Below are 26,427 nucleotides of genomic sequence, written 5' to 3' on the forward strand. Positions count from 1 at the left end.
ATGGCAGCGTCTGTAGCTTTCCTCCGTTCCACTCCTATTGAGGAAATCTGCAAAGCTGCTACTTGGTCCTCAGTTCATACTTTCACATCTCACTATTGTCTGGATGCATTCTCCAGGCGGGATGGACACTTCGGCCAATCTGTTTTACAAAATTTATTCTCCTAATGGCCAACCTTCCCTCCATCCCTCTTTTTGTTAGCTTGGAGGTCACCCATCAGTCAAGAATATGCTGCCTGCTTGTCCTGGGATAAAGCACAGTTACTTACCGTAACAGGTGTTATCCAGGGACAGCAGGCAGATATTCTTGCGTCCCTCCCACCTCCCCGGGTTGGCTTCTTAGCTGGCTTATCCTAACTGGGGACCGCGCGCCTCTGTCGGGCGGGAAGGCACTCGCGCACGCGCGGTGCGGCCTAGCTAGAACTTTCTAAAGTTCTTAGAGTGCAATCACTCTAAAATTGTCCGTACCGGGGCTCCGTCGGTGCCGTCACCCATCAGTCAAGAATATCTGCCTGCTGTCCCTGGATAACACCTGTTACGGTAAGTAACTGTGCTTTACGGTAAGTAACTGTGCTTTCTGGTTCAATACTATTGTGACTATTGGCTGTTTGCACAAATTCGTTGCAGGACCGTTCCTGAGTCACAGCTCGGGTTATAGAGTCTCTGTAGTCTTTGGGCTGGGTGGTCAATCTGTCCCGCAGCTGGTTGATTCCTTCTCAGCACTTGAAGTGTCTCAGCGTTCATTTGTGACACCAGCTTGGGGTGAGTTTTTTGTGGTTCTTTTTTCCTTCCAGAGGCCAGGGTGTGTGGATTGCCAGTGTCCCTGGTGCAGGACTTTCTGCAGGTCTTGGGGTCCATGGTGGCCTCCTTAGAAGTGGTGTAGTGAGCTCGGGCTCACATGCGTCCTCATCAGTATGCATTTCTTCGGCAGTGGTCGCTACAGATTCACAATCTGGAGTATCCGGTCCTGCTCCGGAGCTTAGTTTGGCGCAGCCTATGCTGGTGGCCCCTGTCTTCCAAATTGCTTCAGGAGTGAGTCTTGATCAGTCCCAGTGAACAGGACTTTGTACGGACATCAGTTTCCTTGGTTGGTGAGTTCAATGCCTCGGCTCAGGGTTGCCGGTAGAGACATCCTAGTTGATCACTGTTCTGGAGACCAGAGCCATTCAGCTAGCATTGGTGGAATTCCAGTCCTGGCTGGAGGGCAAGTTGGTTCGAGTCCTCTCAGACAATGCCACAGCAGTAGCCTATATCACTCGTAAGAGGAGCATGCAGAATGTTCTGGTGGTGCTGGAGGCCTCTCTGCTTATGGAATGGGCGGAAGCTCTTATTCAGGTCATCTTGGCTTCCCACATTGCCGATGTGGATGCTATCCAGGCAGATTTTCTCAGTCGTCATGTGCTGGATCCCAGCAAGTGGTGTCTTGGGCTGGAAGCCTTTGAGTTGATTGTTCAGGCTTGGGGTCTCCCGATCATGGATCTCACGGCCTCAAATGTTGACGCCAAAGCACCACTTTTTTTTCAGTTGACGCAGGGAGTGTCAGGCCAAGGGATTGGATGCTGTGGCGCAGGCTTGGCCGACAGAAGGCCTGCTGTATGTCTTTCCTCCATGGCCTCCGGTAGGCAGTGTTCATCTTAGAATTGCCCAGCACGCAGGCCGCATGATTCTCGTGGTTCCAGCCTGGCTCAGGTGCCAGTGGTTTGTGATTCTGGTCCGTCTGCTAGTGGCACTGTCCCTCTCGCTCGATCTTCTGATTCCGGGTCCCATTCCTTTTTTTTTTTTTTTGAAAATATGTTTATTGAGGAGTCAACAAGAGAGACCAAAATACAAAAAGAGAATAAAACAATGGTCAGCAAGAATACAATAAGCTGAGCAGAAGCGCAAAGCACAACCAGTGAAACCTCAGCACATATCCCAAAGCAAAAATGAAATGGCTCTCATGGCAACCCCACCAAAATTTTTTCTCATATATAACAAACAAACGGACCCCTCTGTGAAATCCCCAAAACAAAAACTCAACAACCACCCGTACAAGAACACCATCCACTCTCACAAACATACTCTACATCCATACCCCCATCAACCAGACACCCCCCTGAACCCCCCATGCTGGAAACTATAGGCAAATGTAAAAACGCCCGCCATAAGGCCAGATAAGCCAGTACCTCAGGGTTGGTAGAGTGCTTTTAATAACCAAGCTCAAAGCGGGCTAACTCAAGCATTTGATGTATCCAACAATCCAGGGGAATAGCCCCCGTCTGGGTCCAATATTGCAAGATCAGACGTTTAACCGTCCACAAAGTCGGGTAGATAAAGCGCCTCTGAGGAATCGTGAGGCCTTGCTCCTCCAACAAAGTCTGGTCACTCGGGTCCCATTCCAATGTTATATCTGGGTCCTTTTTGATCTTGCAGCTTGGCTCTTGGAAAGGTTCACCTAAGGAACAAAGTATTTTTGGATAACTTTACCTCCTCTCAGAGTCTCAGAGAATTTCCTTCTTTTGAGCTTAGGTCCGTGGTTGGTGCATTTTGGAGGAATGATGTTCTGTTTGTGGCGTGGGTTCCCTTCGGACTGCTTTGCCTCGCATTCTGGAGTTTTTCTGTTGGATGCTCTCGAGTAAGGCCTTGCCTGGTTTTCCCTTCGGGTTCAGATTGCCGCTTGGTCTTCTGCTTGCAGTCTTTGCGTGGTAAGCGTTTGGTCTCCTCTCTGGATGTGATTCGGTTCTTGAGAGTTGCACAGCTGATCCGGCCACCAGTGCAGTTGTTGATTTCTTCCTGGGATCTCCTTCTAGGTCTTTCCATGCTTGTGTGTCCTCTGTTTGAGTCTCTTGGCGGCTGTACATGGAAAGAGCTTACTCTTAAGGCATTTTTTTCATGGTGGCCATTTCTTCCACGAGACAAGTTTTCGGTGTTGCACGTCTTCTTTCGGATAGGCCTCCCTTCATAGAGTTCTTTAGGGATCAGGTCGTTGAAGTGGGCCGCTGCTAGCCCCTCCAATGTATTTAAATGTCCTCACACTGACAATCCAATTGCTGTATATAATATGTTTAATAGTAATAAACAAAAGACAGCTTACATTAAAAAATAGTATCCAAATAGGATATAATAACAGCAGTTAGGCTAACAGAGTGGTAACACAGAGTACCGGTATGTCATGTGCTGCCCAGTACGTTCTACCTTTTAAGGAACTAAGCTGGACCTTTTATAACCAAGCTTAGTAGCCTGGGGTCCAGAGTCTTGCATAGCTACTAATTACATACTTAATTTCCATTGGATTTTCACACTTTATCATATTTAATGATTGATATATAATTGCAGCATTGGGGGATGGAGGATGGGTGTTTTGAGCATTGTTTGCATTTTGTATGTTGACCATCATTTGGTTTGCAGTTTGTATATTGGAAAATTTTGAGTCTTGTATGGTTTTTAGTGTTTTCTGTACTGGTTTAGTTTTTAACTCAAAAATCATTTGACATATATATATATATAATTGCAGCCGAGTCATAATGAAGCTTGGTGCCACCTGCTGTCAAATATGACTTCTTTATTTTTCCTGACAATGCATTCTTAATACTAAGATCAATGATCCCTGAGGGTGGGCACCCTCCCTCCTAATCTTGCTTGTAGATTGTCAGCAGCTTTATCTACAGTTCATGTCATTTTGATCATGTCATCTTGAGCTGACATTGTGGCTTTCTTGTGGCCCAAGCATTTCTTGGAAATTCTCTTAATAGAATAACTATTAAGTGTCATAATTGGCATATAGCCGTCAGCTTCTAGGGCAAAGATGAAGTTCTCCTTTCATTTGTGCTGAAAGAAATGCATGCTCTGCACAACTCATAGGTCTCATTATAAGTCATGTTTCATTAACACAATGTCTCTCCTGAGGGTCCTCCTGATGGCCTTCTTCCTCATTTCCTCCTCATCGTGAAGCAGACATTCCCCTCTTTTCTTCCAAAGGTGGTCTGTCCGTTTCATGGTGACCAGTCCATGGTCCTCCCGGTATTGTGTAAGTGGGAGGGCTTATTGGAATGGAGGCAGTGGTGCCAGTTGGATGTATGTAAGGGCCTTAGCTCTTATATTCAGTGGACCCAGGATTTCCCCAAGTTGGACCATCCTTTTGTCTCCTTAAAGGGTCCTCGTAAGGGGGACAGTGCTTCCAAGGCTACCATTGCGCGATGGATCAAGGAGGCTATCGTTTTGGCATACCTTCTCCAACATAAGCCTGTTCTGGAATTTCTCACGGCTTCTTCCTCTCAGGGTCAAACAGCTTCTTGGACTGAATCTTCTCTTATACCTCCAGTGGATATCTGTACAGATGTGGCTTGGTCTTCTCTCCATTCCTTTGTTCGACACTGTCGTATAGAAGTTCAGGTATGTCGGTGTGTTCTTGTGACGGCCCTTCGGGGGTTCCATCCATGAGGGGTACTACTTTGGTAAGTCCCATCCATTTCTGTGTCTGTCTTGAGGGACGCTAAAGAAGGAGAAATTAGGTCCTTGCCTGCTAATTTTCTTTATTTTAGTCCCTCCAGACCGGCACAGACCCTACCCGGTCATTTTGTTCGGTATTTTCGCGAGGAATATGGTTTTTTTAAATTATTTTTTTTTCGGCAGGTTTTGCTTGTTGTTGGTTGTTTGGGGAATTGAAAGAGCAGTGGTATTTGGTTTGGCTGGTTTAGCTGGCAAGCTGTGGAGCATTCTGAAAGGTTCTTGTTTTAATCAGTATCCAACAGTGCCCCCTGGTCCAATTTGTGACTATTCCTTGGTTTTCTCCATGTGAGTGTAAATTTGTATGTTCTTATTCAGCCTAGTTGATTTCTGCTTGGCTATTCGTAAAGACTGATTGTAAGAGAGACTGCACAGCCCACTTGTACTATAGCCAAAAGTTAGTGTCTCAGTCTCTACCTGCTGGCAGAGGAGCATAAATCCACCCGTTTCTGTGCCGGTCTGGAGGGACTAAAAGAAAGAAAATTAGCAGGTAAGGATCTAATTTCTCCTTTTCTCTCTCTGCCTCTGTTTGCCTTACATTTTCCTGCCACTCCCCTCTTCTCTGTTTGTTCCCTCAAGCTTTATTCTCTCTTTATAATTATTCAGACCCTTCTCCCCTTCTTTCTCTATCTTGTTCAACTCAGGAAGGCACAGGAAAGCCAGAAGGAGATGAAGCTGCTCTTAGATATGTACAAATCTGCTCCCAAGGAGCAAAGGGACAAAGTGCAACTCATGGCTGCTGAGAAGAAAACGAAAGCTGAGGTATAGAGAGACAATTGTGTGGTTTGAGTGAAGGGCAAAAAGAGAAAATTATGTTCTTACCTGATAATTTTCTTTCCTTTAGTAATGCAAGACCAGTCCAGAACGAATGTCTACAGTCCATTCTCATTTGCTAAACAGTGAATAACGAAAAACTGTATCAATTGGAAAATAGAGGTTAGGTACCATTCATACACGTCATGCCTCAAAACTGCAGAAAGTGAATAAAGGATCCCATTTGGAAAGTAGGGTTAGGTTCCTGCATAGGACAGCACTTGGAGTACCTGTACATGCTTGTAATTCACACTCTGGATACTTGGGGGCCATATCTGGAAGCAAACGCCAGACTTAAGTGAAAGCTGTTTTTGGAAGAGCAGGTCTACGAACACACAGCATGAATGGTGAAAAGCGGTCACAATGGATACACAAAATCGCACATCAGGAATGTGTAAATAACGAGAATGGACTGAACCTGCAAATGGGGACAGAGAAAAAATAGTCCTAAGAGCTTTGCTTTTTATGGGCATTGTGCAGCCTGGAATGTTCAGTATTTCAAATAGCCAATCAATGATACTCGTAAGATAGATAGTTGACAATTTCAAAAAAATAAAGCCAACATGTCACAGAGGCTATACTATTAACATTATAGAATGAGGCTCATACGCAGCTGACATATAGGTATTTCACTGAGACAGAAGATGCGAGGCATCCATGTGAAGGAAATGAAAAACAGAAGCTATTACCTGTAAGAAGAAAACTCTTAAGGAAAACCAGAGAAGGAGGGCTTCTGGACTAGTCTGGCATAACTAAAGAAAAGAAAATTGTCAGGTAAGAAACATAATTTTCCTTCCAATACATCTATGCCATACCAGTCCAGAACGAATGGATGTAGCAAAGCAGTGTCTCAATTAGGGCAGGACAAATTTAAAAAACAGAGATGGGGTGAACTGCAGCATCATCGAATGGGAGTTCCTAAGGTAACTATCTAAAAATAAGCCTACTCTGTGGAAGTAATAAAGGTATTGATGAATTCATCACCTAGAATAGTGAAGATGGCTGATGACTAGAGTAGGAATTATTGTCATCCAAATATGTTATACATCCAGAAGGCATGAACTAATAGATGAAGAGATGAGATACAGGGGAAATCAGAAACAGGTTGATAGACCTAGAACTAGCAATCTAGCTCATGGACACCTTAGACATGAAAAGGTTAAGGCTCATGACTCGGTAAGGAACCATGCTAAACTACCAAGTCTCAGACACGTCCAATAGAGGAGGTTTGCACAAAATGGAAGACTGGAAAGACAGCAAACAAGGGACCAAAGGACTTGGGCTCATTAAGAAAGCTGCAGCAGAATAGTTACAAGATACCACTGAAGAAGGAACAATTGATAGCCAGAATGAAGAAAATAATCGGGCAAAGCTGCTGGAGCCATGCAGTCAATAAGAGCTCTGAGCTAGCATCATACAAGCAGCTAAGGAATCCTATATGAAAGACATGGAACCAAATAAGCTTAGTTGTGCTTAGATGGCAACACAATTGAGAAGCAAAGGAAGTGCTAGGCAGACTTCTGCGGTCTGTGCTAGAGAGCTGCATGGGAACAGGGCTGCCTGGAATACCACAGGGATCCCAGTGAGTTCTCTCCCTCCCCCAGGTTGTTTACTACATGTTGCCCACAGCTGACCCAGGAGCAAGTATGGGTGAGAGAATATTATGGAAATTTGTTAGGAAGCTGAAAAGTAAAGATGAGAAGGGAGAAAGAGTAAAATCTGAGTGAATTAAGGTAGAAAAGAAAAAAGAGAGGAAAGAGCTACCGTATTTTTCGCTCCATAAGACGCATCTGACCATAAGACGCACCCTAGATTTAGAGGAGGAAAACAAGAAAAAAAACATTCTGAACCAAATTCTCCATGCCAGGCTCTGAACCAAGCCCTCTTCCCTGCCAAGCTCTGCAGCCAGCCCCCTTCCCTCCCTGCCCTACCAGGCTATGCAGCCAGCCCCTTTCCCTGCAAGGCTCTGTACCCTGTCCCACTGCCCTGCCCTATACACTGCCCCCCTCTGGTGGTCTAGTGGTAAGCCGGGACAGGAGCAACTAACAATTTTTTACACCCCCAGTACCTTTTTAAATCCCCCGTACCTTTTAAATCATACCCCCCATACCTTTTAGTTTAAAGCAATTTTTATTGATGAATGAATAATCCAACAGCAGTAGTATACATCATATCACCTTTCCAAAACCATACAACAAACATCAAATAGAACAATTCAAAGAAGGTATCACAGAAATCAGATCATCAATTTTTTACTTTGTTGCATAAAGAAAAATACACTTAATTCCCCTCCCCCCACTATCCATCCTGTGAAACAGCAAAAGGTAGAAAACAACATTCCAGGGGCCAGTGTTCTTAGGACCCTTGGAGATCAAAGGATAACCCCCCCCAACAGTCAAAAATACCGCCCATCCCCCTTAATCTAAAACAAAAAAGCAGATAAAGGTGCCCGACAAAACACCAAGACTTAGCCTAAGCAAAACCCCAACCCCGTACCTTTTAAATCTCTCCCTCCCTTGTACTCAGCGGCACACAGGTCAGCAGCGTGGAGGTCAGGCGCGAGCTTTCCGTGTTCCTGCTGGCCCCACGCCATTTTCTGAATGGCTGGCGTCAGTTTTCGTGAGTCCTGCGAAAACTGACACCAGCCATTCAGAAAGCGGAGGTGGGCCTAAGCGGGAACACGTAAAGCTTGCTTCTGACAACTACGCTCCTGACCTGAATATGAGAGCCGTCTAGCGAGGGAGGGATACCGCTGGACCAGGCTGTTTATAAAAGGTACCGACGGCGACGGTTGTTTTAAACAGGTGTGGCAGCAGTGCTGAGAGGTGGAGGGGGGGTGTATGTTTAGAAAAAGTGCATTGGCGGTGCTGAGAGGTGGGGGGTATTTAGAAAAAGTGCAGCAGCGGTGCTGAGAGGCAGGGAGTTTTGAAAAGGTTCAGTGGTGGTGGGAGGGTGTTTTACAACGCTACCAGGGGGGTATGTATACAAATTTTGTATCTTAGCTCCATAAGACACACTAAGATTTCCACCCACTTTTGGGTGGGAAAAAAGTGCATCTTATGGAGTGAAAAATATGGTAAATGGAAAGGTTAATATGGCAGTGACAATTATAATGAAGGAATGGAACAAGATAGGCGAGAGGAGAAAAGATAAATGGACAGCATCCTCTTGAAGGAGAATTTGCAGAAGATGGGAGAGCAAAAAAAAGAAACTGGAACCAACGCGAAGGAAAAATAAATCTCTATACATTTTATAATTATTGACTGAAATATGTTAGCTTTTGAAAATGTGTATAGCAGATGTCATTGTACTGTGTTTTTATTTCTTCAGTGTTAAAGTACTTGCTGAGTTTAACTTTTTGGGGTTCCCAGTTCAATGTTTGTTTACTTATTTTTGTTTCTAATTTGTGACCCTTTGTTCTGTATTTGTTAAGAGCCTATCAGTGTGTTAGTAATGGAAAGAGATTATCGGGGGGCCCTGATAGGAATGGCAGGTGGAAAGGAGGAAAGGGCATCAGGGGGTCCTCCTTTATTTTCTGCCCTGGGCTCCAGCATGTCCAACACTGACCCTGACCCTTGCTGTAGCTGGTGGAAATCCTCACGCACTGCTAGCTGAGGACCTCCTCCAAAGGTGGCGGGAACTCCCTTCTACAAAGCATGGCAGTCGCAGCATGCTTGAGCCATTGAGGTGCTAGCATATGAAGCTTAGGGACGTTACTCTTGCCTGCCAAGCTTGGTAAAAGGAAGTTTTGGCCACCTTTGGAGGAAGTCTTCAGCTGACAGAGTGTGAGGATCCCAATCAGCCAGAGTATTTATTTTTAGATTAGAGGCTCTGACAGAGATCCGTTAATAAAGTATGTATTCTTCCCAATTAATATTTCCAAATTAATAATGTTTCATTGCTTATTAGTAAATGGGTTTCTACCAGGACCTCTAATGTACTTCAGTAACATAATAAATGAAATAACTGCTTCTGAAGTTTATGGGGGTGGGCAAGGATAGAAGAAATTACTTGCGGAGACAGGTTTGATTCCATCAGGGACAGGCGAGCATGGGTTTGGACCCAGCGGAGATAGGTTTGATTTCTGTCACTGTGCAGCTCTCTAGTCTTTTCCCTGATTGTGGCTGAACAGAAAGGTTAGTGCCAGGCAGAGTTTTACAATCTGTGCCCTGAAAATGACAAAAACAAATGAAGATCAAGTTTGCATATAGTGATTGGTCTTGACCAGTCTCTTTTTTTTTTTTTTTTTGGATCATTAAAAGCGATCACTTTTTGTGTGCCTTGAGAAGCCATGATAGAGCATCAATCGCTCTGCTAGTTTACATGGAATTTCAATATTAATGAGCTTATTTGCATGGTTGGATCGGAGAATGAGCGATCGTGCAGAAAACCACTTGGTAAGTCATTTTCATCAGGTTGGTAAAGGCGATCATCGCTAAACCAGTCAAAACTGGTTTAGCGACAATCACTAACTTTAGTGCATCTGGCCCTGAGGCAATTGATGGCAGGAAAAATAAAAATAACCCTCTGGATAACAAACACCCAGGAGGATAAAAGAAAACTTTTAAGCTGAGAACAAAAACACTTGAAAGGCAACAACAGCCTAATTTTGGGGGTTACTGGTGATTAAAAATTCATTTCACACGCCAAAGTCACTTCAGAAGTCAGGAGTGGAGGGGGAGGGGGGAGACCCAGGTGTCATCCAAGCTGGGGGATGAGGGACCCAGAACCACTGGGTTTCATCCAAGCTCAATGAGAGAGTTAAGGCTTTAACCTGAGTAAAAATGACCAGCATAACCCCCTACTCAACTGTCATCCAGAATTAACTGGATCAGGAGCTATCAGCCAAGCATCAGTTTTATTTCTTCAAGGACATAAGCATTGCAACAGTCCAAAATAAGCACTGCAAGGGTTTCTTCAACTTCCAGTCACAAAACAAAACTTAATTCTTTTAGCACATGTCCCACAGTAGGCTTTTATAGTTCATCAGTGCTTAACTCATAACTTCAAAAAGGTTCAAAGAAACCCCCCCCACACACACACAGTTTCAAAATAATTCCAAATAAGGCCTTCCTTAGGCCTATGCCTACCCTAAGGCAGGTCTTTTGTATAGTTCAGCTCCCTTAGGCAAAATGCCTCTCAAAACAGGGAATTCATCCAGCTTAGAACTACAACTTCCAGTTTAAACATTCAAAGCTTTCTTCAATTCCCAAAAATCTTTTACTGGCAGTATCAGGTTGGATTTGCCACTCCTGAGCTCTTCTGACGGTGGAGTCCAGGGGCCGAAAGGTACCTCCTGCAGCAACCAATGATTGTAGTTCCTCCCCAAAAGGACCCACAATCCAGCAAAAGAAAGGAAAAATAATACCAAAAAGACCACTGCCAGTGCTGTGCAGTGCAAACTGCCACAGCCTAGAAAACACAGTTTCTTTTCAAAAGTAGTTGCAAAACATTCACATTGAGTTAAAGCACTAAAGCAAGACGGAATAATACTGAACATTCCAGGCTGCACAATACCCTTTAAGGGTGAAACTTTGGGGGCCTATTTTTTATCTGTTTCCATCTGCTGTTAAACGGACATAACCCATTCATTCTGGACTGGTCTAGCATAGACATAATGGAAGCCCATCTTCTGTCACTATGCAGACTGGCGTCATATTATGAGGGTTGTCTATAAGTCCTACAGTCTCACTCTTTCCTTTTCTAAGGTGGAGGATCTCAAGGTTCGGATACGGGAGCTGGAGGAGAAGGAAAAACGGGAGAGTAAGAAGATGGCAGACGAGGATGCGTTGAGGAAGATTAGAATGGCAGAAGAGCAGATTGACCACTTGCAGAAGAAACTAGCAGCCACTAAGCAGGTAGGGCATGTGAGAAAAAGGTAGATTTGTCTCCTGTGAATGGGTGTTTGAGATAAGCAGCTACTGAGTGACAATATTATACTTTGATTTCCCAAGAAAAGTGGCCATGAGACACAGATGTACTGGAGGGTGGGAAAAGAGTTATTTAAGAGTTAATGTGCTCTCTAATTATTTATCAAGGAGGAGGAGGCGTTGCTTTCAGAGATGGATGTGACAGGTCAGGCCTTTGAAGACATGCAGGAGCAGAACATGCGATTGATGCAGCAGTTGCGAGAGAAGGATGATGCCAATTTCAAACTGATGTCTGAGCGCATCAAATCCAACCAGATCCACAAGCTCCTTCGGGAAGAGAAAGAGGAGCTATGTGACCGTGTGCTGGGTCTGAAATCACAGGTATGGTATGATGACATGACCCCAGCTGACACCAAATGATTAACTCCAATCTTAGAACTGAAGAGGGAGATACTATGTTGTAGTGCTGAAAACTGGGTGGCACAACACAAAGCACAAACATCAAAATTACACATAATCAATGTAAGCACTGTTGGAACTATGTAATGTTACTATCCAAAGTGATTTTGTCACATGTTGCTGTTTGACCTACAGGTAGATTCCCAGCTGCTCCTGGTGCAGAAACTGGAGGAGAAGGAGCATATCCTTCAGGGAAATCTGGGTGGTATTGAGAAGGAGCTGACTTTGCGGACTCAGGCACTGGAGCTTAATAAGAGAAAAGTAAGTGCTTACTGTTTCCTTTCTTAAATCCTTCTTTCAGCACACTTGTATTCCCATAGGGGTCTGTATTAGTGAATAGAAGTCTGTAGTTCTGTAAAGAAAAACAGGTTCACCATGTTTTAAAAATGGCTCACTTGGCGTCAAGCCGAGTGATATTTACAGAACTTTCAGTTAAAAACTAAAAAATTAATTTTAGAACACATCTGTATACCTCCTAAAAAGTGGTGATTTGGGAAGTGAAAGTACATGTGTATCATTTCCTTTTCAAAATTGTTGTTTATATGTGCAACCTGAGGCAGCAAGCATGTATGTATTTACACACAGGTATAAATACTCATGCGAATGTCTGCCAAATTAAACACACATTCTTTGCATTTTGCAATAAATGTATGTACAAACCTCAAACTCTGCCCAATTCTGTGCCCATCTCACTGCTGTAACCTCACGCAAGCGCTTTCCTGGATCTGCACGTGATTGGACTCCACCTCACAATCACGTAGAGACCGAGGGCCTCAAAATAGTACCTGGCGGACTGAGTTTGAGACCGCTGCTCTATATGTTTAGTCATATGCATGTACATGTATATTGTAGAAAATTTTGCATATATTCAAGTTCCACAGCACTGTACTGAGCAACTGGGCTCTCACAGTAATTAATCAAGTTGAGCCTCAGACAAACAAGCAGGACATTCAAGTCCAAGATGAATAGTAAAAACCACACAGGCTTAAAGTCTGATTATCATAAGCTCCTCTTACATTTGGAGGAGCACAGTATAAATCTCAACAACAAATTTGAGAAAAACCTGTGCTCCAAACCTGAAAGTTGAGAAAAAAAAGCGCTGTGGAACTTGAATGTTTGTCAAGTGAGTGTCTACTTATTGGTATTATTTTGTTGGTAAATTTACCTTTTTGATTTTTTTGCAAGAAAAGTTTGCATAACATGCTTTCTACATACAAAAACAAGTTTTATATATAGAAAGTCTTTCTAAAATTATTCTTTAAAAATCTTTATTGTACATATGTGGAACTTCTCAATCTGTGATTGCTCCCATTGTTCTGCCGACTTAGCCATTGCTAATCATCACAAACGTTGAAGCTACCTTGGGGAGGACCATGACACTGCCCATTGTGATATCTGTTCTTCAAGGGTAAGCACATGTATAATCTTCATTTGTGGCCCACCATACAAGCTTTCTGAAGCAGCAAGTTTCTCCCCTTTCTAAAAATTCCACAGGAAGCAGCCTTTCCAAACAAAACCCCTAATGTTGAGGAAAACACAGGAGTGTATCATAGCCTGCCCAAATAACATAATATTTGATTCCAAAAGGACTTAATCTTGGGACACTTCCAGAAGGCATGGGAAAAGGAATTGGTTTCCTGAGCTCATTTATTACATAGGGGTGAATCTGTCAAGCCCAATTGGAAGGCTTGCACTTGAGTGAAGTATGCTCTGTGTAACATTCTATAGGTACATTCTCTCCACACTAAACTGGTTATAAGTGTAGGTATGCGTGCAATAGCTTGGCAGATATCGGAGTCCCATATAATCACTCCCAGCTCATCACTCCATTTGTGTGTCAAATCTTCATGCGATCTAGGGGGCAGTGTGTCCCAGATAATCTTATATAAGTAAGAGACCGATTGAGAAATTCCTGCATCTTCTGTAAATAATTCCTGTAATCTCTTATGAACCCCAAGGGAGAGCCCCACCACCTGTAATTCATAGCTATTCTTCATTAAGAAATTGGTAGGGATTAAATGAGGTCTTTCACATTCCTCCAGCACATCAGTCAGCATGTTCAGAGCTTCAGATTGTGGGGTGGCTGTATATAAGGACACCATGTCTAGAGTCACCATTGTGAAAAGAAAATCCCCTGGAACTATTTTGTCCAAAATATTCAAAAAAAAAAAAAAAAATGAGTGCTATCTTTAATAAATGAATCTCCTTGCATAGCTGTGGGTTTAAAAAAATAATTGATAAAAACCAATACTGGTTTTAAGATATGAGCTGACATGATTGGTCTTCCAGGAGATTTTTCCAAATTCTTATGTGAAGAATATCCGAGATCATTTTGAATAGTTGTATTAGAAACAAATGGACTACGACCAAGCCTTTTACATAACTGTTTCTTTATTTGTCTTGTATATGTCCGTAGCGCATGACCCCAAATCTTCCTATCAAGTTGTGAGGTTTTTCTTGCAACAGAATATGAGCCTCGAGGACCAGGAATGTGAATTCTGAGGTACTTCACATCCAATCATGTATCTGCTACAGTCTACAGGCTGTATTATACTACTGCTGCTAATAATTTCTAAAGCACTACTTGATGTACGCAGTGCTGTACACGTTATATACAGATACTTTCTCTGTCCTTAGTGGGCTCACAATCTAAGTTTTTGTACTTGGGGCAATGGAGGGTTAAGTGACTTGCCCAGGGTCAGAAGGAGCTGCAGTGGAAATTCGGCTCCCCAGGACCGCAGCCCGCTGCACCAACTACCAGGCTACTCTTCCACTTGAAGATCACCCTTTTTCTTTTGAGAGTATTAGTGTGTAATGGGATCCTAGATTTCTTGCTCATTTGCCCTTCCCCCTTCCACCACAAAAAAAGAAATCTTCAAAGTGCTTTATAGAGTTTTTGGATATCTCTGTGTTATAAAAATCTGGACACATCTGGATGAGAGGCCACTGTCCTTTTATTAGTCTGGGATTTGAAGCATGAGAGACCAGCTATCTATACTTTGAAGGAGACAACCGCTAGTCCTTTCTTAAGCTCTTCTTGAATAAAAGCTGGAACCAGCAATACTGGTGCTATGACCAGTATTTCTTCGGGGACATCAGTTTCTCAGACTGCCCTGGCTGTTTCACAGTCTGTTCACAACAGATCAGTGGGTCTTGGAAATTATTTGATTGGGCTACAAGCTGGAATTCAACCAACCCCTGTCCGAATGGTTCGTAACCTCTCCTGCAGGGAGGGGTCAGGAAAGAGCGCGCAGAGTCCAGGCTACGGTTCAGCGCTTGCTGGATATTCGAGCAATAGAGCCAGTGCCAAGTGATTTTTTTGGGCTAAGGCAGTTACTCGGTTTACTTTACTGTGCCAAAGAAAGGGTCAGAAGATTGGAGACCTATTCTAGATCTGAAACATGTGAACGCGGCTCTCAAGATTCCTCGGTTCTGGATGGAGACACTGAAGTTGGTCATTGCGGCGGTGTCTCCAGGGGGAGTTTCTAGCCTCCTTGGATCTTACGGAAGCGTACCTGCACATCCCCATTTTTCCATCTCACCACAAATTTCTAAGGTTTCATGTGCTGGAGCAGCATTATCAGTTTTCGGATGTTCATCAAAGTGGTGATGGTAGTTGCAGCTCATCTGAGGAAGATGGGGTTGCAGGTTCACCTGTATCTGGATGACTGGTTGATCAGAGCACCCTCGTTGGAAAAGGGGTGCTCTCGGCGGAAAGGGTGCTCCATGTACTGGAATCCTTGGGCTGGATCGTCAACTTCAGGAAGAGCCACCTGATGCCCACGCAATCCTTAGAATATCTGGGAATTCTGTTCAATAAGGCAGAGGGTCGCGTTTATCTGCCTGAACCTTGCAGACAAAATCTGTGTGCGCAGATTTCAGCTCTGTTGAAGTTGGTTCCTTCAGCATGGGACTACTTGCAGATATTGGGCTCCATGGTAGCCACGCTGGATGTGGTCCCCTGGGCGAGGGGCCTTGCTTTCTCGGTAGGCACCAAACTGGGATGCCTTGGAGATGCAGCTGCCATGGACGTTGGAGGCCAGAGTAAGCATACTCTTACCTGCATATTACCTGGAAGACCAGTGTTCCAATTGCATTATGCATCACTTGTAAAAATCAAAAGTGGGAGGAAAGCCTTAGATCCCCCTCCTCCTATAGTAATGAGGTTGTTTGCCTGCAAGAATCAGAGAATGTACAACCGCATGGAAAGCCACGCGGTGAGCCGTTTTGAGAATCAGGTTGGCAAATTCCGTCAGTCGCTATTTTGTGCATCTGGCCCAGGGCTGGTTGTCCTCCAGGGTCATTTTCAGTCTTTGCTGCCATCTGGTGGGCTTTAATTTGGTTGATCCATGGTAGCCACGCTGGATGTGGTCCCCTGGGCGAGGGGCCTTGCTTTCTCGGTAGGCACCAAACTGGGATGCCTTGGAGATGCAGCTGCCATGGACGTTGGAGGCCAGAGTAAGCATGGCCTTGTGGCTTCATCCACAGTCGCTCTGCAAGGGTATTCCATTGCAGATTGCCTCCTGGATTATGGTAATCATAGATGCCAGCCTTCAGGGCTGCGATCATCATCTCCTTCAGGGCTGTTGGACACCATCGCAGAGGAAGTGGTCCATCAACTGGCTGGAGCTCAGGGCTATTCGGCTAGCCCTGAAAGTTTTGCAGACTCATCTGGAGGGGCAAGCTGTTCGAGTTTTTTTCCAACAATGTGATGGCAGTGGCATATGTCAGTTGAGAGGGAGGGACCAAGAGCTCTCCTTTGGCTCAGGAGGCTCGACTTCTGTTCCTTTGGGCAGAACATCATCTCCTTACACTGACAGTGTCCTATGTGGCCGGAGTAGACAATGTTTAAGCGGACTTCCTAAGTCGTAAGAGTCTGGATCCTGGCGAAAGGACCCTGTTGTCTCGGGCGTTTCTGAAGCTTGTACGACATTGGGGACAACCCCACCTCAATCTCATTGCCACAGCACAAAACAAGAAAGCACATCCAGATGTTGCTTGTTTTTTTGAAAGGGGCTCTTCGGATCCGTTCTCCCATTAAGAATCCGTTCCGAGCCTGGGACCTTAATGTGGCTTTGTCAAAGCTTCATTTGAGCTTCTTCGCAATGCCTCGCTTCTGGATCTTATGATCAAAACTGTTTTTTCTGGTCGCCATCACTTCTGCCTGGAGGGTTTCTGAGCTGCAGGCGTTGTCTTGTGGAGACCCTTTCCTCAAAATTTCAGATACAGAGTTTTGCTTCGGACTGTTCCTTCCTTTTTGTCAAAAGTGGTTTCAGTGAATTTCGGAGACGGGAGTTTTGCTTCGGACCATTCCTTCCTTTTTGTCAAAGGTGATTTCAACGTTCCATTTCAATCAGGAGGTGTGTTTACCTGTTTTTCAGGCGACAGGTTCCAAACATCAAGATCGTCTTCTGAAAAGGTTGGATGTGCGCAGAGTTCTGCTGCGTTACCTGGAGGTCACTAATGATTTTGCCTTTCTGATCATCTCTTTGTGCTGATGCTTTTGATGAAGAGAGGTACTCCCACTTCTAAGGCCACGATCTCCCAGTGGATCCGTAGGGCCATTTCCTCCACTTGCATTTTGGCAGGAAAACAATCTCCTGTTTCAGTTAAGGTGCATTCTACTAGGAGTGTGGCTTCTTTGTGGGCAGAAGCACAATTTGTTTCTCCTGGAAAGATTTGCAGGGCAGCGACATGGTCATCTCTTCACGTTTGCCAAATTTTACAGAGTGGATGTTGCTGCCTGACGGGACTCAGCTTTTGGATCCTTGTTCTTGAAGGCCGGCACAGCAAGCCCACCCTAACTCTATGGGGAACTGCTTTTGCACGTTCCTATGGTCTAAAATGTCTCACCTATTGCACTGGAAAAGGAGATTATGTACTTAACCCTGGTAATATCTTTTCCAATAGATAGGTGAGACATTCTAGACTCCCAGTCCTGTCCTTGCTGGGCCTGTTTTCAGATTCAGATTTCAGACTTCACTGTCACATTTCAGTCTCATTCGCTGTTACCAACTTGTTTTGGGGAGACCGGTCAGCCCTTAGGGCAGGGGTGTCAAAGTCCCTCCTCGAGGGCCACATTCCAGTCGGGTTTTCAGGATTTCCCCAATGAATATGCATGAGATCTATTTGCTTGCACTGCTTTCATTGTATGCTAATAGATCTCATGCATATTCATTGGGGAAATCCTGAAATCCCGACTGGATTGCGGCCTTTGAGGAGGGATTTTGACACCCCTGCCTTAGGGGCATATATGTTCCTGAGCTCCTTTGAAGCCTATTTTGGCAGTTACAGGTGCTGTTTAGTTGTTTTGAGCAAAACAATATTTAGCCTGTTGTTACAGGTGCCTCTGCTTCACAGATGCGTGTCCTTTCATGCTTGTGTTCTGACTGAAGGGAGGAGCTAAGCTAGCCTGTGAAGTACTCTAGAGGCAGAGTGGAAAATCTGGAATGGTTCTCTTCTGCAGTCCATGCGGGTAAAGGGAAATAACCCTATGGTTTAGAATGTCTCACCTATCTAGATCTTACCAGGGTAAGTACATAATCTCCTTTTCTGCACTCTGCCATTTGCCAGACCACGCTGAAGCAAGTGCTGAAAAAAAGCATCAAACTTTTCTGTGGCATTCTAGGATGACGTCATTCAGAGGGTGGATCCAGCAAGGTAAAAACTGCGAATAACCGAAGTCATGAGCACTGAACCAACGAATATGGAGTGAGAAGTGTATAATCGAAAGCCGCTGACAAGTCAAGGGGCAGAAGTAATACTGATTTTGCTTGAAATAAATGATAATAAATGTAGATAGTCATACCTAAAAGAGAGATTTCAGTGCTATATTTTCTAAAACCTGTCCGATTAGGATGTAGAACATTAGTTTTTGTTAAAAAGTCTTGTAGGAGAGATTCAAGATGGCGACGGAGCTAGTCGCATAGCTGGAGGCTCTCCCTGCATTGGCAATTTAATTATCCTTTACCTTTTCATGCTTGGTTCTTCAGTATGCCCAAGCGCAGAGGGAAACAGAGGGGTGATCTTCCTGCCTCCTCCGCCACCATGCTAACGCACCAGACAGCAATAACATCTTTTGCTGTCCCGGTTATTCAGGGCGTTCCGGCTCGTCAAGAGGGATCAATCTCGACTTCGGGAAGCGAAGTTTCGCTTATCCCAGCTGGTCCAGGAGCCCCCCCAACGCTCAGGGAGAATGTCGGAGACACCAACGGCGTTGCAGGAAGTGGCGGGGATATTAGCAACCCCGCCTGCGCTATCTAGCTTACCCCTGACCCCGGAGGCAGTTCCAGTCTCGCTGGATCCATTACATCAATTGCCAGTGATGGGGGGACTAGGAGTTCATGGCGGTTCAGGAAATGGAACATTTAAACTTGATTTGGACTCTTCAGTTTCATCGACGATTCCTGTTTCCCTCCTGACCCTGCTGAAGAAATCACCGGTGATTGACTTGGAAGCACTCTGGGAGGCTATTGAAAGCCTTCACAAGGTATGCTCCTATTCTATTACAGCTATGCAAACTTCTTCATTACAATTGAAAAATATTGAAGGGAAAATTCAACACCAAGACCAGAGACTAGACAAATTTGAGAAATAGGTCTCTGATTTACAGAAAATTTCTAATCTTCAAGTTAAAGATAAAGCAATGTTGTCCAGGAAGATTGAAAATCTGAAAAATGCCAACAGGAATTTAAATTTAAGGCTAATTAATTTTCCAGTTACCAGATTACAATCACCCAAGGAACTTTTTCATCAGTTCTTAACTTCAGTCTTAAAATATCCAGAGACCTCAATGCCTCCTTTACAGAAATTATACTATCTAAATATTCCTAAACCAACGACCCAGGACTTAGAAAATCAACAGACTGAACTAGACATAATAAATATTCTTGAGTCCTCATATTCTGAAATTTCTGAAAGGGCTACATTGCTTGTGACCTTTGTTTTTTTACAAGACAAAGAAGCAGTCCTTCGTCTATTCTTTAGGACTGAGAATGTTGAATTTTATGGTTTAAAAATAGCTATATTTCCTGATGTCTTTAAATGGACGTAATTGTGTCGTAAAAAATTTCTAATGTTACGTCAATCTGTATTGGGGTTAGGAGCTACCTTTCAGCTGCGCTTTCCATGTAAATGTTGTATTAATTATCAAACAAATAGATATGTTTTTTATGAACCCGATCAATTACAATTTTTCTTGGAGGGTAAAGTGGCTTCCATATCCCCTCAGATGCCCACTGAAGTCACCAACCAGACCATATAGTAAATACAATCGATGTGCTCTGTATTTATGTTATGAAATATTGTTGGTTTCTTGTTATAATCAGCTGTCCCTGATATGTCCTTGATTCTCTCTCCTTAGTTGTGGACTGCTATCATGGTATTGTATAAGTGCTATGTAATATTTTATTTCCTTTTGGATATTGTTATGTTTCTTTATCAAAGAATTTCTCTTGATGTAAAATAAAGGTAAATAAAGAATTAAAAAAAAAAAAAAGTCTTGTAGTTGTGATTATATAACTTTTTCAGTTATTTTTGCTATAAATGAAATGTTAGCTATTAGACAATGGTTGACAATTTCCAAGGAGTTGGAACATATCCTGAGGTCAAACTGTCTGAAATCATAGAAATTAGAAATGGAATGAATTGTGGAATAGCGCGTTAGAATATAGATGTTGGAATGGGGTCTTCCTGGCTCATATATTCGACTGAGCCTCTACATACTCTTCTCCTTCACCCTTGAGTTTTACAGTGCCACTTTTGTACTTCTCTTGTCATTAAGATATATACCGTATTTTCACGCATATAACGCGTGCGTTATACACGATTTTTACAAACTGTGCATAACCTTGCGCGTTATATGCGTGAGCGCGTTTTACAAATTTTATTTTACATAGTTCCCCCCCCGACGTCCGATTCACCCCCCCCCCCCCGCAGGACCGCTCGCACCCCCACCCCGAAGGACCGCTCGCACGCACCCACCCCCCCACCCCAAAGGACCGCTCACACGCACTCCCACCCGCACCCCCACCCTGAAGGACTACTCGCACCCCCACAGCCTCCCGACCCCCCCCACCCCTCATCATGTAGAAGCTCCTACCGGTGTCCTGCTGCTTCCTCTTGGCGGTCCCGGCCCTTCTGTGAGCCCTGCGTCTGCGCTGCTTCCTCTTCCGGCGGTCCCGCCCTTTCTCTGACGTCCGAGAAAGGGCGGGACCGCCGGAAGACGAAGCAGTGCAGACGCAGGGCTCACAGAAGGGCCGGGACCGCCAAGAAGAAGCAGCAGGACACCGGTAGGAGCTTCTACATGATGAGGGGGGTGGTCGGGAGGCTGTGGGGGTGCGAGCGGTCCTTCAGGGTGGGGGTGCGGGTGGGAGTGCGTGCGAGCGGTCCTTCGGGGTGGGGGTGCGGGTGTGTGCGAGCGGTCCTTCGGGGTGGGGGTGCGAGCGGTCCTGCGGAGGGGTGAATCGGACGTCGGGGGGGGCATCAGGCTTTCAGGGTGGGGACAGGACTTCAAGGGGGAGAGGAGAGTCGGGGCGGGCGAAAGGAGAGTTGGGGTGGCCAGAGGAGAGTCGGGGCGGGCGAAAAGAGAGTCGGGCGGCGACGGGAGAGTCGGGGCAGCATGCGCGGTATACGGGTGTGCGTGGTATATAAAATTTTTTTAACATATATTTTGGTTTCCCGCGCGCTATACCCGTGTGCGCGTTTTACACGGGTGCACGTTATCTACGTGAAAATACGGTAGTTTAAAAATAATAATCTTGCACACACCCTATCCCCCCACCCCTCGTACTGTTTTGGGTGTTTTCTTCTATTTGCATATTTGCTTTCCAAAATACTTTACTGGTTTCTGTTAGCTTTTCCAGATAGTGTTGCTTGTTTTTCTCTTTCTGCAATCTCTTGAAATATATAAATGCTAGTCTTTTATTGTTACTTTTTGGCTGTTTCTTTGGTAAACAATAGTAGCTTTTTTCTCCTCTTAATTTTATTTACTTTCATAACAAAAAAAAAAGATTTGTTGCATTTAAAATATCTACATAAGAACATAAGAAGTTGCCTCCGCTGAGGCAGACCAGAGGTCCATCTCGCCCAGCGGTCCGCTCCCGCGGTGACCCATCAGGCCCATTGCCTGAGCAATGGTCCCAGACTATCCCTATAACCTACCGCTACTCTTATCTGTACCCCTCAATTCCTTTATCCTCTAGGAACCTATCCAAACCTTCTTTGAAGCCTTGTAACGTGCTCCGGCCTATCACAGCCTCCGGAAGCGCGTTCCATGTGTCCACCACCTTCTGGGTGAAAAAGAACTTTCTGGCATTTGTTTTAAACCTGTCTCCTTTTAATTTTTCCGAGTGCCCCCTTGTACTTGTGGTTCCCCATAATCTGAAAAATCTGTCCCTGTCTACTTTTTCTATACCCTTCAGGATCTTGAAGGTTTCTATCATGTCTCCTCTAAGTCTCCGCTTTTCCAGGGAGAACAGCCCCAGCTTTTTCAGTCTGTCAGTATATGAGAGGTTTTCCATACCTCTTATCAGTTTAGTTGCTCTTCTCTGGACTCCCTCAAGTACCGCCATGTCCTTTTTGAGGTACGGCGACCAATATTGGACACAGTACTCCAGATGCGGTCGCACCATTGCACGATACAGTGGCAGGATGACCTCCTTCGTCCTGGTCGTGATACCCTTCTTAATGATACCCAACATTTTGTTTGCTTTTCTTGAGGCTGTGGCGCACTGTGCCGACGCCTTCAAAGACGTGTCCACCATCACTCCCAGGTCTCTTTCAAGGTTACTTACCCCTAGCAGTGATCCTCCCATTTTGTAGCTGAACATCGGGTTCTTTTTCCCTACATGCATGACCTTGCATTTCCCTACATTAAAGTTCATTTGCCATTTTTTGGCCCATTCTTCTAGCGTCGTTAGGTCCCTTTGCAGATCTTCGCAGTCTTCCATGGTATCAACCCTGCGGTAGAGTTTGGTGTCATCCGCAAATTTAATAACTTCGCAATTTGTTCCTGTCTCCAGGTCATTAATAAATATATTGAACAGGAGCGGTCCCAGCACCGACCCCTGCGGAACTCCGCTCGTGACCCCATGCCAGTCCGAGTAATGGCCCTTCACTCCAACCCTCTGTTTCCTGTCCGCCAGCCAGTTTTTGATCCATCGGTGGACCTCCCCTTGCACCCCGTGTCTCCACAGCTTTTTAAGCAGTCTTTCGTGCGGTACCTTGTCAAAGGCTTTTTGAAAGTCAAGGTAAATGATGTCAATGGATTCCCCTTTATCCACCTGTCTGTTTACCCCCTCAAAGAAGTACAATAAGTTTGTGAGGCATGACCTACCCTTGCAGAAGCCGTGCTGGCTCGACTTTAGCTGTCCATTGTTTTCTATGTGTTCACAGATACTGTCCTTAATCAGTGCTTCCATCATTTTTCCCGGGACCGAGGTCAAGCTCACCGGCCTGAGTTCCCCGGGTCCCCCCTTGAACCCTTCTTGAAGATGGGTGTGACATTCGCAATTTTCCAATCCTCCGGGATCTCTCCAGTTTTTAAGGATAGGTTACATATTTGGCGAAGTGGCTCTGCTATTACGTTCCTTAGTTCCTTGAGTACCCTTGGGTGAATGCCGTCCAGACCTGGCGATTTGTCGCTCTTTAGTCTGTCTATCTGCCTGAGGACATCCTCTTGGCTTACCTCTAGTTGGACCAGCTTTTCATCCTGATCCCCATTTACGATGTCCTCCGGTTCCGGAATATTGGATGTGTCCTCCCTCGTGAAGACTGACGTGAAGAACTTATTTAACCTGTCTGCTATCTCTTTTTCCTCTTTTACCACTCCTTTTTTGTCTCCATCATCCAATGGCCCCACTTCTTCCCTTGCCGGTTGCTTCCCCTTCACATATCTGAAGAATGATTTGAAGTTTGTTGTTTCCCCCGCCAGTCTCTCCTCATATTCCTTTTAGCTTTTTTAACCACACGGTGACACTCCCTTTGGTGTTCTTTGTGTTCCATTTGGTTGTCCATTGTTTGGTCCTTTTTCCATTTTTTGAACGATGCTTTCTTGTCACTTATCGCCTTTTTTACTGCAGTTGTTATCCACGCTGGGTTTTTTGTTCGGTTTTTTTTTGCACCCCTTCCTGAATCTGGGGATGTACAGGTTCTGTGCCTCTTGCACCGTGCCCTTGAGTAGGGACCAGGCTTTTTCTACAGACTCCATCTTCCTTTCGCTACCGTTGAGTTTCTTTCCCACCAATTTCCTCATGCCATCATAATTCCCTTTTTTGAAGTTGAGTGCTGTCGCTGTGGATCTTTTCACCTTTGATGGTCCAATTTCCAGCTTGCACTGGATCATGTTGTGATCGCTGTTTCCTAGGGGTTCTAGCACCGCCACCTCCTTTGCAGGTCCCCCTAGCCCATTGAGGATTAGGTCGAGAGTTGCATCCCCCCGTGTTGGTTCCGTGACCAGCTGTTCCATGAAACAGTCCCTCGTGGTTTCCAGGAATTTGGTCTCCCTTGTGCAGTTTGAGTGTCCAATACTCCAGTCTATCCCAGGGTAGTTGAAGTCTCCCATCACCATCACGCTTTGCATATCTGCCTCAGCTCAGCCTCCAGGTCCTGGTCGAGTGCTTCCGGTTGTCCAGGTGGGCGATAGTACAGGCCCAATTTTATGTCTGCTCCAGCTCCTCCAGGTAGCTTAATCCATAGTGATTCCAAGTCGTCCGCCCTTACTGTTGTTTCTATCCTGGTTGAAGGTATGGAGTCCTTTATATAAAGCGCTATTCCTCCACCCTTCTTGTGTGTCCTGTCCCTCCTGTAGAGTTTGTACCCTGGTATGGCCACATCCCATTTGTTGTCGTCAGTCCACCACGTTTCTGTGACTCCTATTATGTCCAGGTCCTTTGTACTGGCTATGACTTCTAGTTCTCCCATTTTGGCTCTTAGGCTCCTAGCATTAGTGTATAGGCAATTTAAGTCCTGGTTGTTTGCCTTTTCCGCTGGTTTTCCTCGTGGTTTGGCGCCCCTGCCAACCTCCTCATGGGTTGCCAGCCCCGGAGCTTTGTTGTGTTCATCCCCATCCTGCGGTGCGTCTATGTTGTCCTCAGCCTGCTCCCCCATGTTTGGATGACCCTCTGGCTCCTGTTGCTCTCTCTTAATTCTGCTTGCTAGTTTCGTTTGTGCATTGGCTCCCTGCATTGCGTCCTTGTGTCCTTTTCCCAAAAGTTCCCTCTCAGTCCCGAGCCCTCTTTTACAAATTTCTGGTTCAGTATCCTTGTTTGATACTTTGGTCCGATGTGTCGAGGTCAGGTCGACTGTCGGCTTTCCCCTTCTCCTCAGTTTAAAGCCAAGTCAATGCTGCTCTGGACGTTGCGTGCCAGCAACCTCGTCCCAGCCGTGCTCAGGTGCAGTCCGTCCCTCCTGTAGAGCTTGTTCTTCCCCCAAAAAGTTGTCCAGTTCCGTACAAAGTGGAAACCCTCCTCTTCGCACCATCTCCTCAGCCAACCGTTTACTGCTTGCAGCTCTGTCTGTCTCTTAGCATCTGCCCTCGGTACTGGCAGGATCTCCGAGAAGGCTATCCTCCTTGTCCTCAGCTTCAGTTTCCTCCCCAGGATCCTGAACTGCTCAGTTAGTGTAGTCCTGTTGTAGTTCCTCCTGCTGATGTCGTTGGTTCCAACGTGGATTATCACCGCTGTCTCCTCTGTTTCAGCTCCGTCCAGGATTCTCTCTATTCTGTCAATGACGTCCTTCGTTCTCGCCCCCGGGAGACATGTCACTAGTCGGTCCTCTCTCCCTCCTGCTATGTGACTGTCCACTTCTCTCAGGATTGAGTCTCCCACTACAATTGCAGACTTCCCCTTCCTTGGTTGTCTCTCTGGTCTCAGGTCCGTGTCGCGATCCGTTAGAATTTCCTCTGGGTTCGGTTGGGTCACTATCTCCTCTGTCTGTCCAGCTCCTCTGCAAGGTCCTACTCTCATGGCGTCTGGTGGATTCTGTCCAATTGTTGGTTCCATTCCGATGTGCTGTTTGTCCTGAGCCGCCACCATCCTGCAGGCCTCCTCTATGAATTTCTCGAGCTCTCTTACTTGCTCCGTGACGTGACTCTCTCCGGTGGTATCCTCCATTGTCCAGCATGGTTCCTCTAAGGTGCACAGTCCTTCCAGCTCCTGGACCCTGGCCTGCAGTCTCCCGACCTCCTTCCTCAGGCTATCCAGTTCCTGACATCGACCGCATATGTACGCCTGCCTCCCGGAGGGGAGGTAGTCATACATATGACACTCGATGCAGTACACTGGGTAGCTCCGCTGGGTTCCTGCAGCCTCCATTTCTTTTTCCCTGCTCCTTTGGTTCCTCGGTGTGTATGAGTGGTGTCCGGCGTGCAGCTAGCTGAAAGGGTAGAGCGAGAAGAGAGTAATGAGAGAGAAAAAAAGATTTTTGCTGCTGCTGCTGTCTGGGCTCCTTCTCAAGGCTCCTTCGCAAAGGCGCTCTCGCTAAGGCGAGCGCCGAACGGCTGGGCGCCGTTGGCTCCCTTCTTCTTATAGGGGGAGCCCGGGTCCGATGTAACCTCTGACGTGGGTGGGGGTGGGCGGAGCTAACTCTCGCCGCGACCCCGGTCTAACAGCCTGCTCTGGCTGTTTCCTCCTGCCTTCCCCTCTGCCTCTCCGCTCCTGAAAGAGAAGAAAACAAAAACAAAAACGCTGCCGAGGTTTACCTCGTGCCCTGGCTCCCTTCTTCTTATAGGGGGAGCCCGGGCCCGATGTAACCTCTGACGTGGGTGGGGGTGGGCGGAGCTAACTCTCGCCGCGACCCCGGTCTA

General features: G+C 45.6%; 1 protein-coding gene across 1 annotated transcript in view; it reads left to right on the forward strand.

The window, feature by feature from the left end:
* RNF40 (ring finger protein 40) overlaps positions 1–26,427 on the forward strand; it is a 150,785-nt gene that overhangs the window by 111,747 nt on the left and 12,611 nt on the right. The window contains exons 14-17 of the mRNA XM_033945511.1: positions 5,127–5,244; positions 11,004–11,153; positions 11,334–11,546; positions 11,760–11,885. Of these exons, the coding sequence (XP_033801402.1) occupies positions 5,127–5,244; positions 11,004–11,153; positions 11,334–11,546; positions 11,760–11,885 (607 nt within the window). The remainder of the gene's footprint in view (positions 1–5,126; positions 5,245–11,003; positions 11,154–11,333; positions 11,547–11,759; positions 11,886–26,427) is intronic.

Source organism: Geotrypetes seraphini, chromosome 5 (genome assembly GCF_902459505.1).
Source record: "Geotrypetes seraphini chromosome 5, aGeoSer1.1, whole genome shotgun sequence".
Classification (NCBI taxonomy): Eukaryota; Metazoa; Chordata; class Amphibia; order Gymnophiona; family Dermophiidae; genus Geotrypetes; species Geotrypetes seraphini.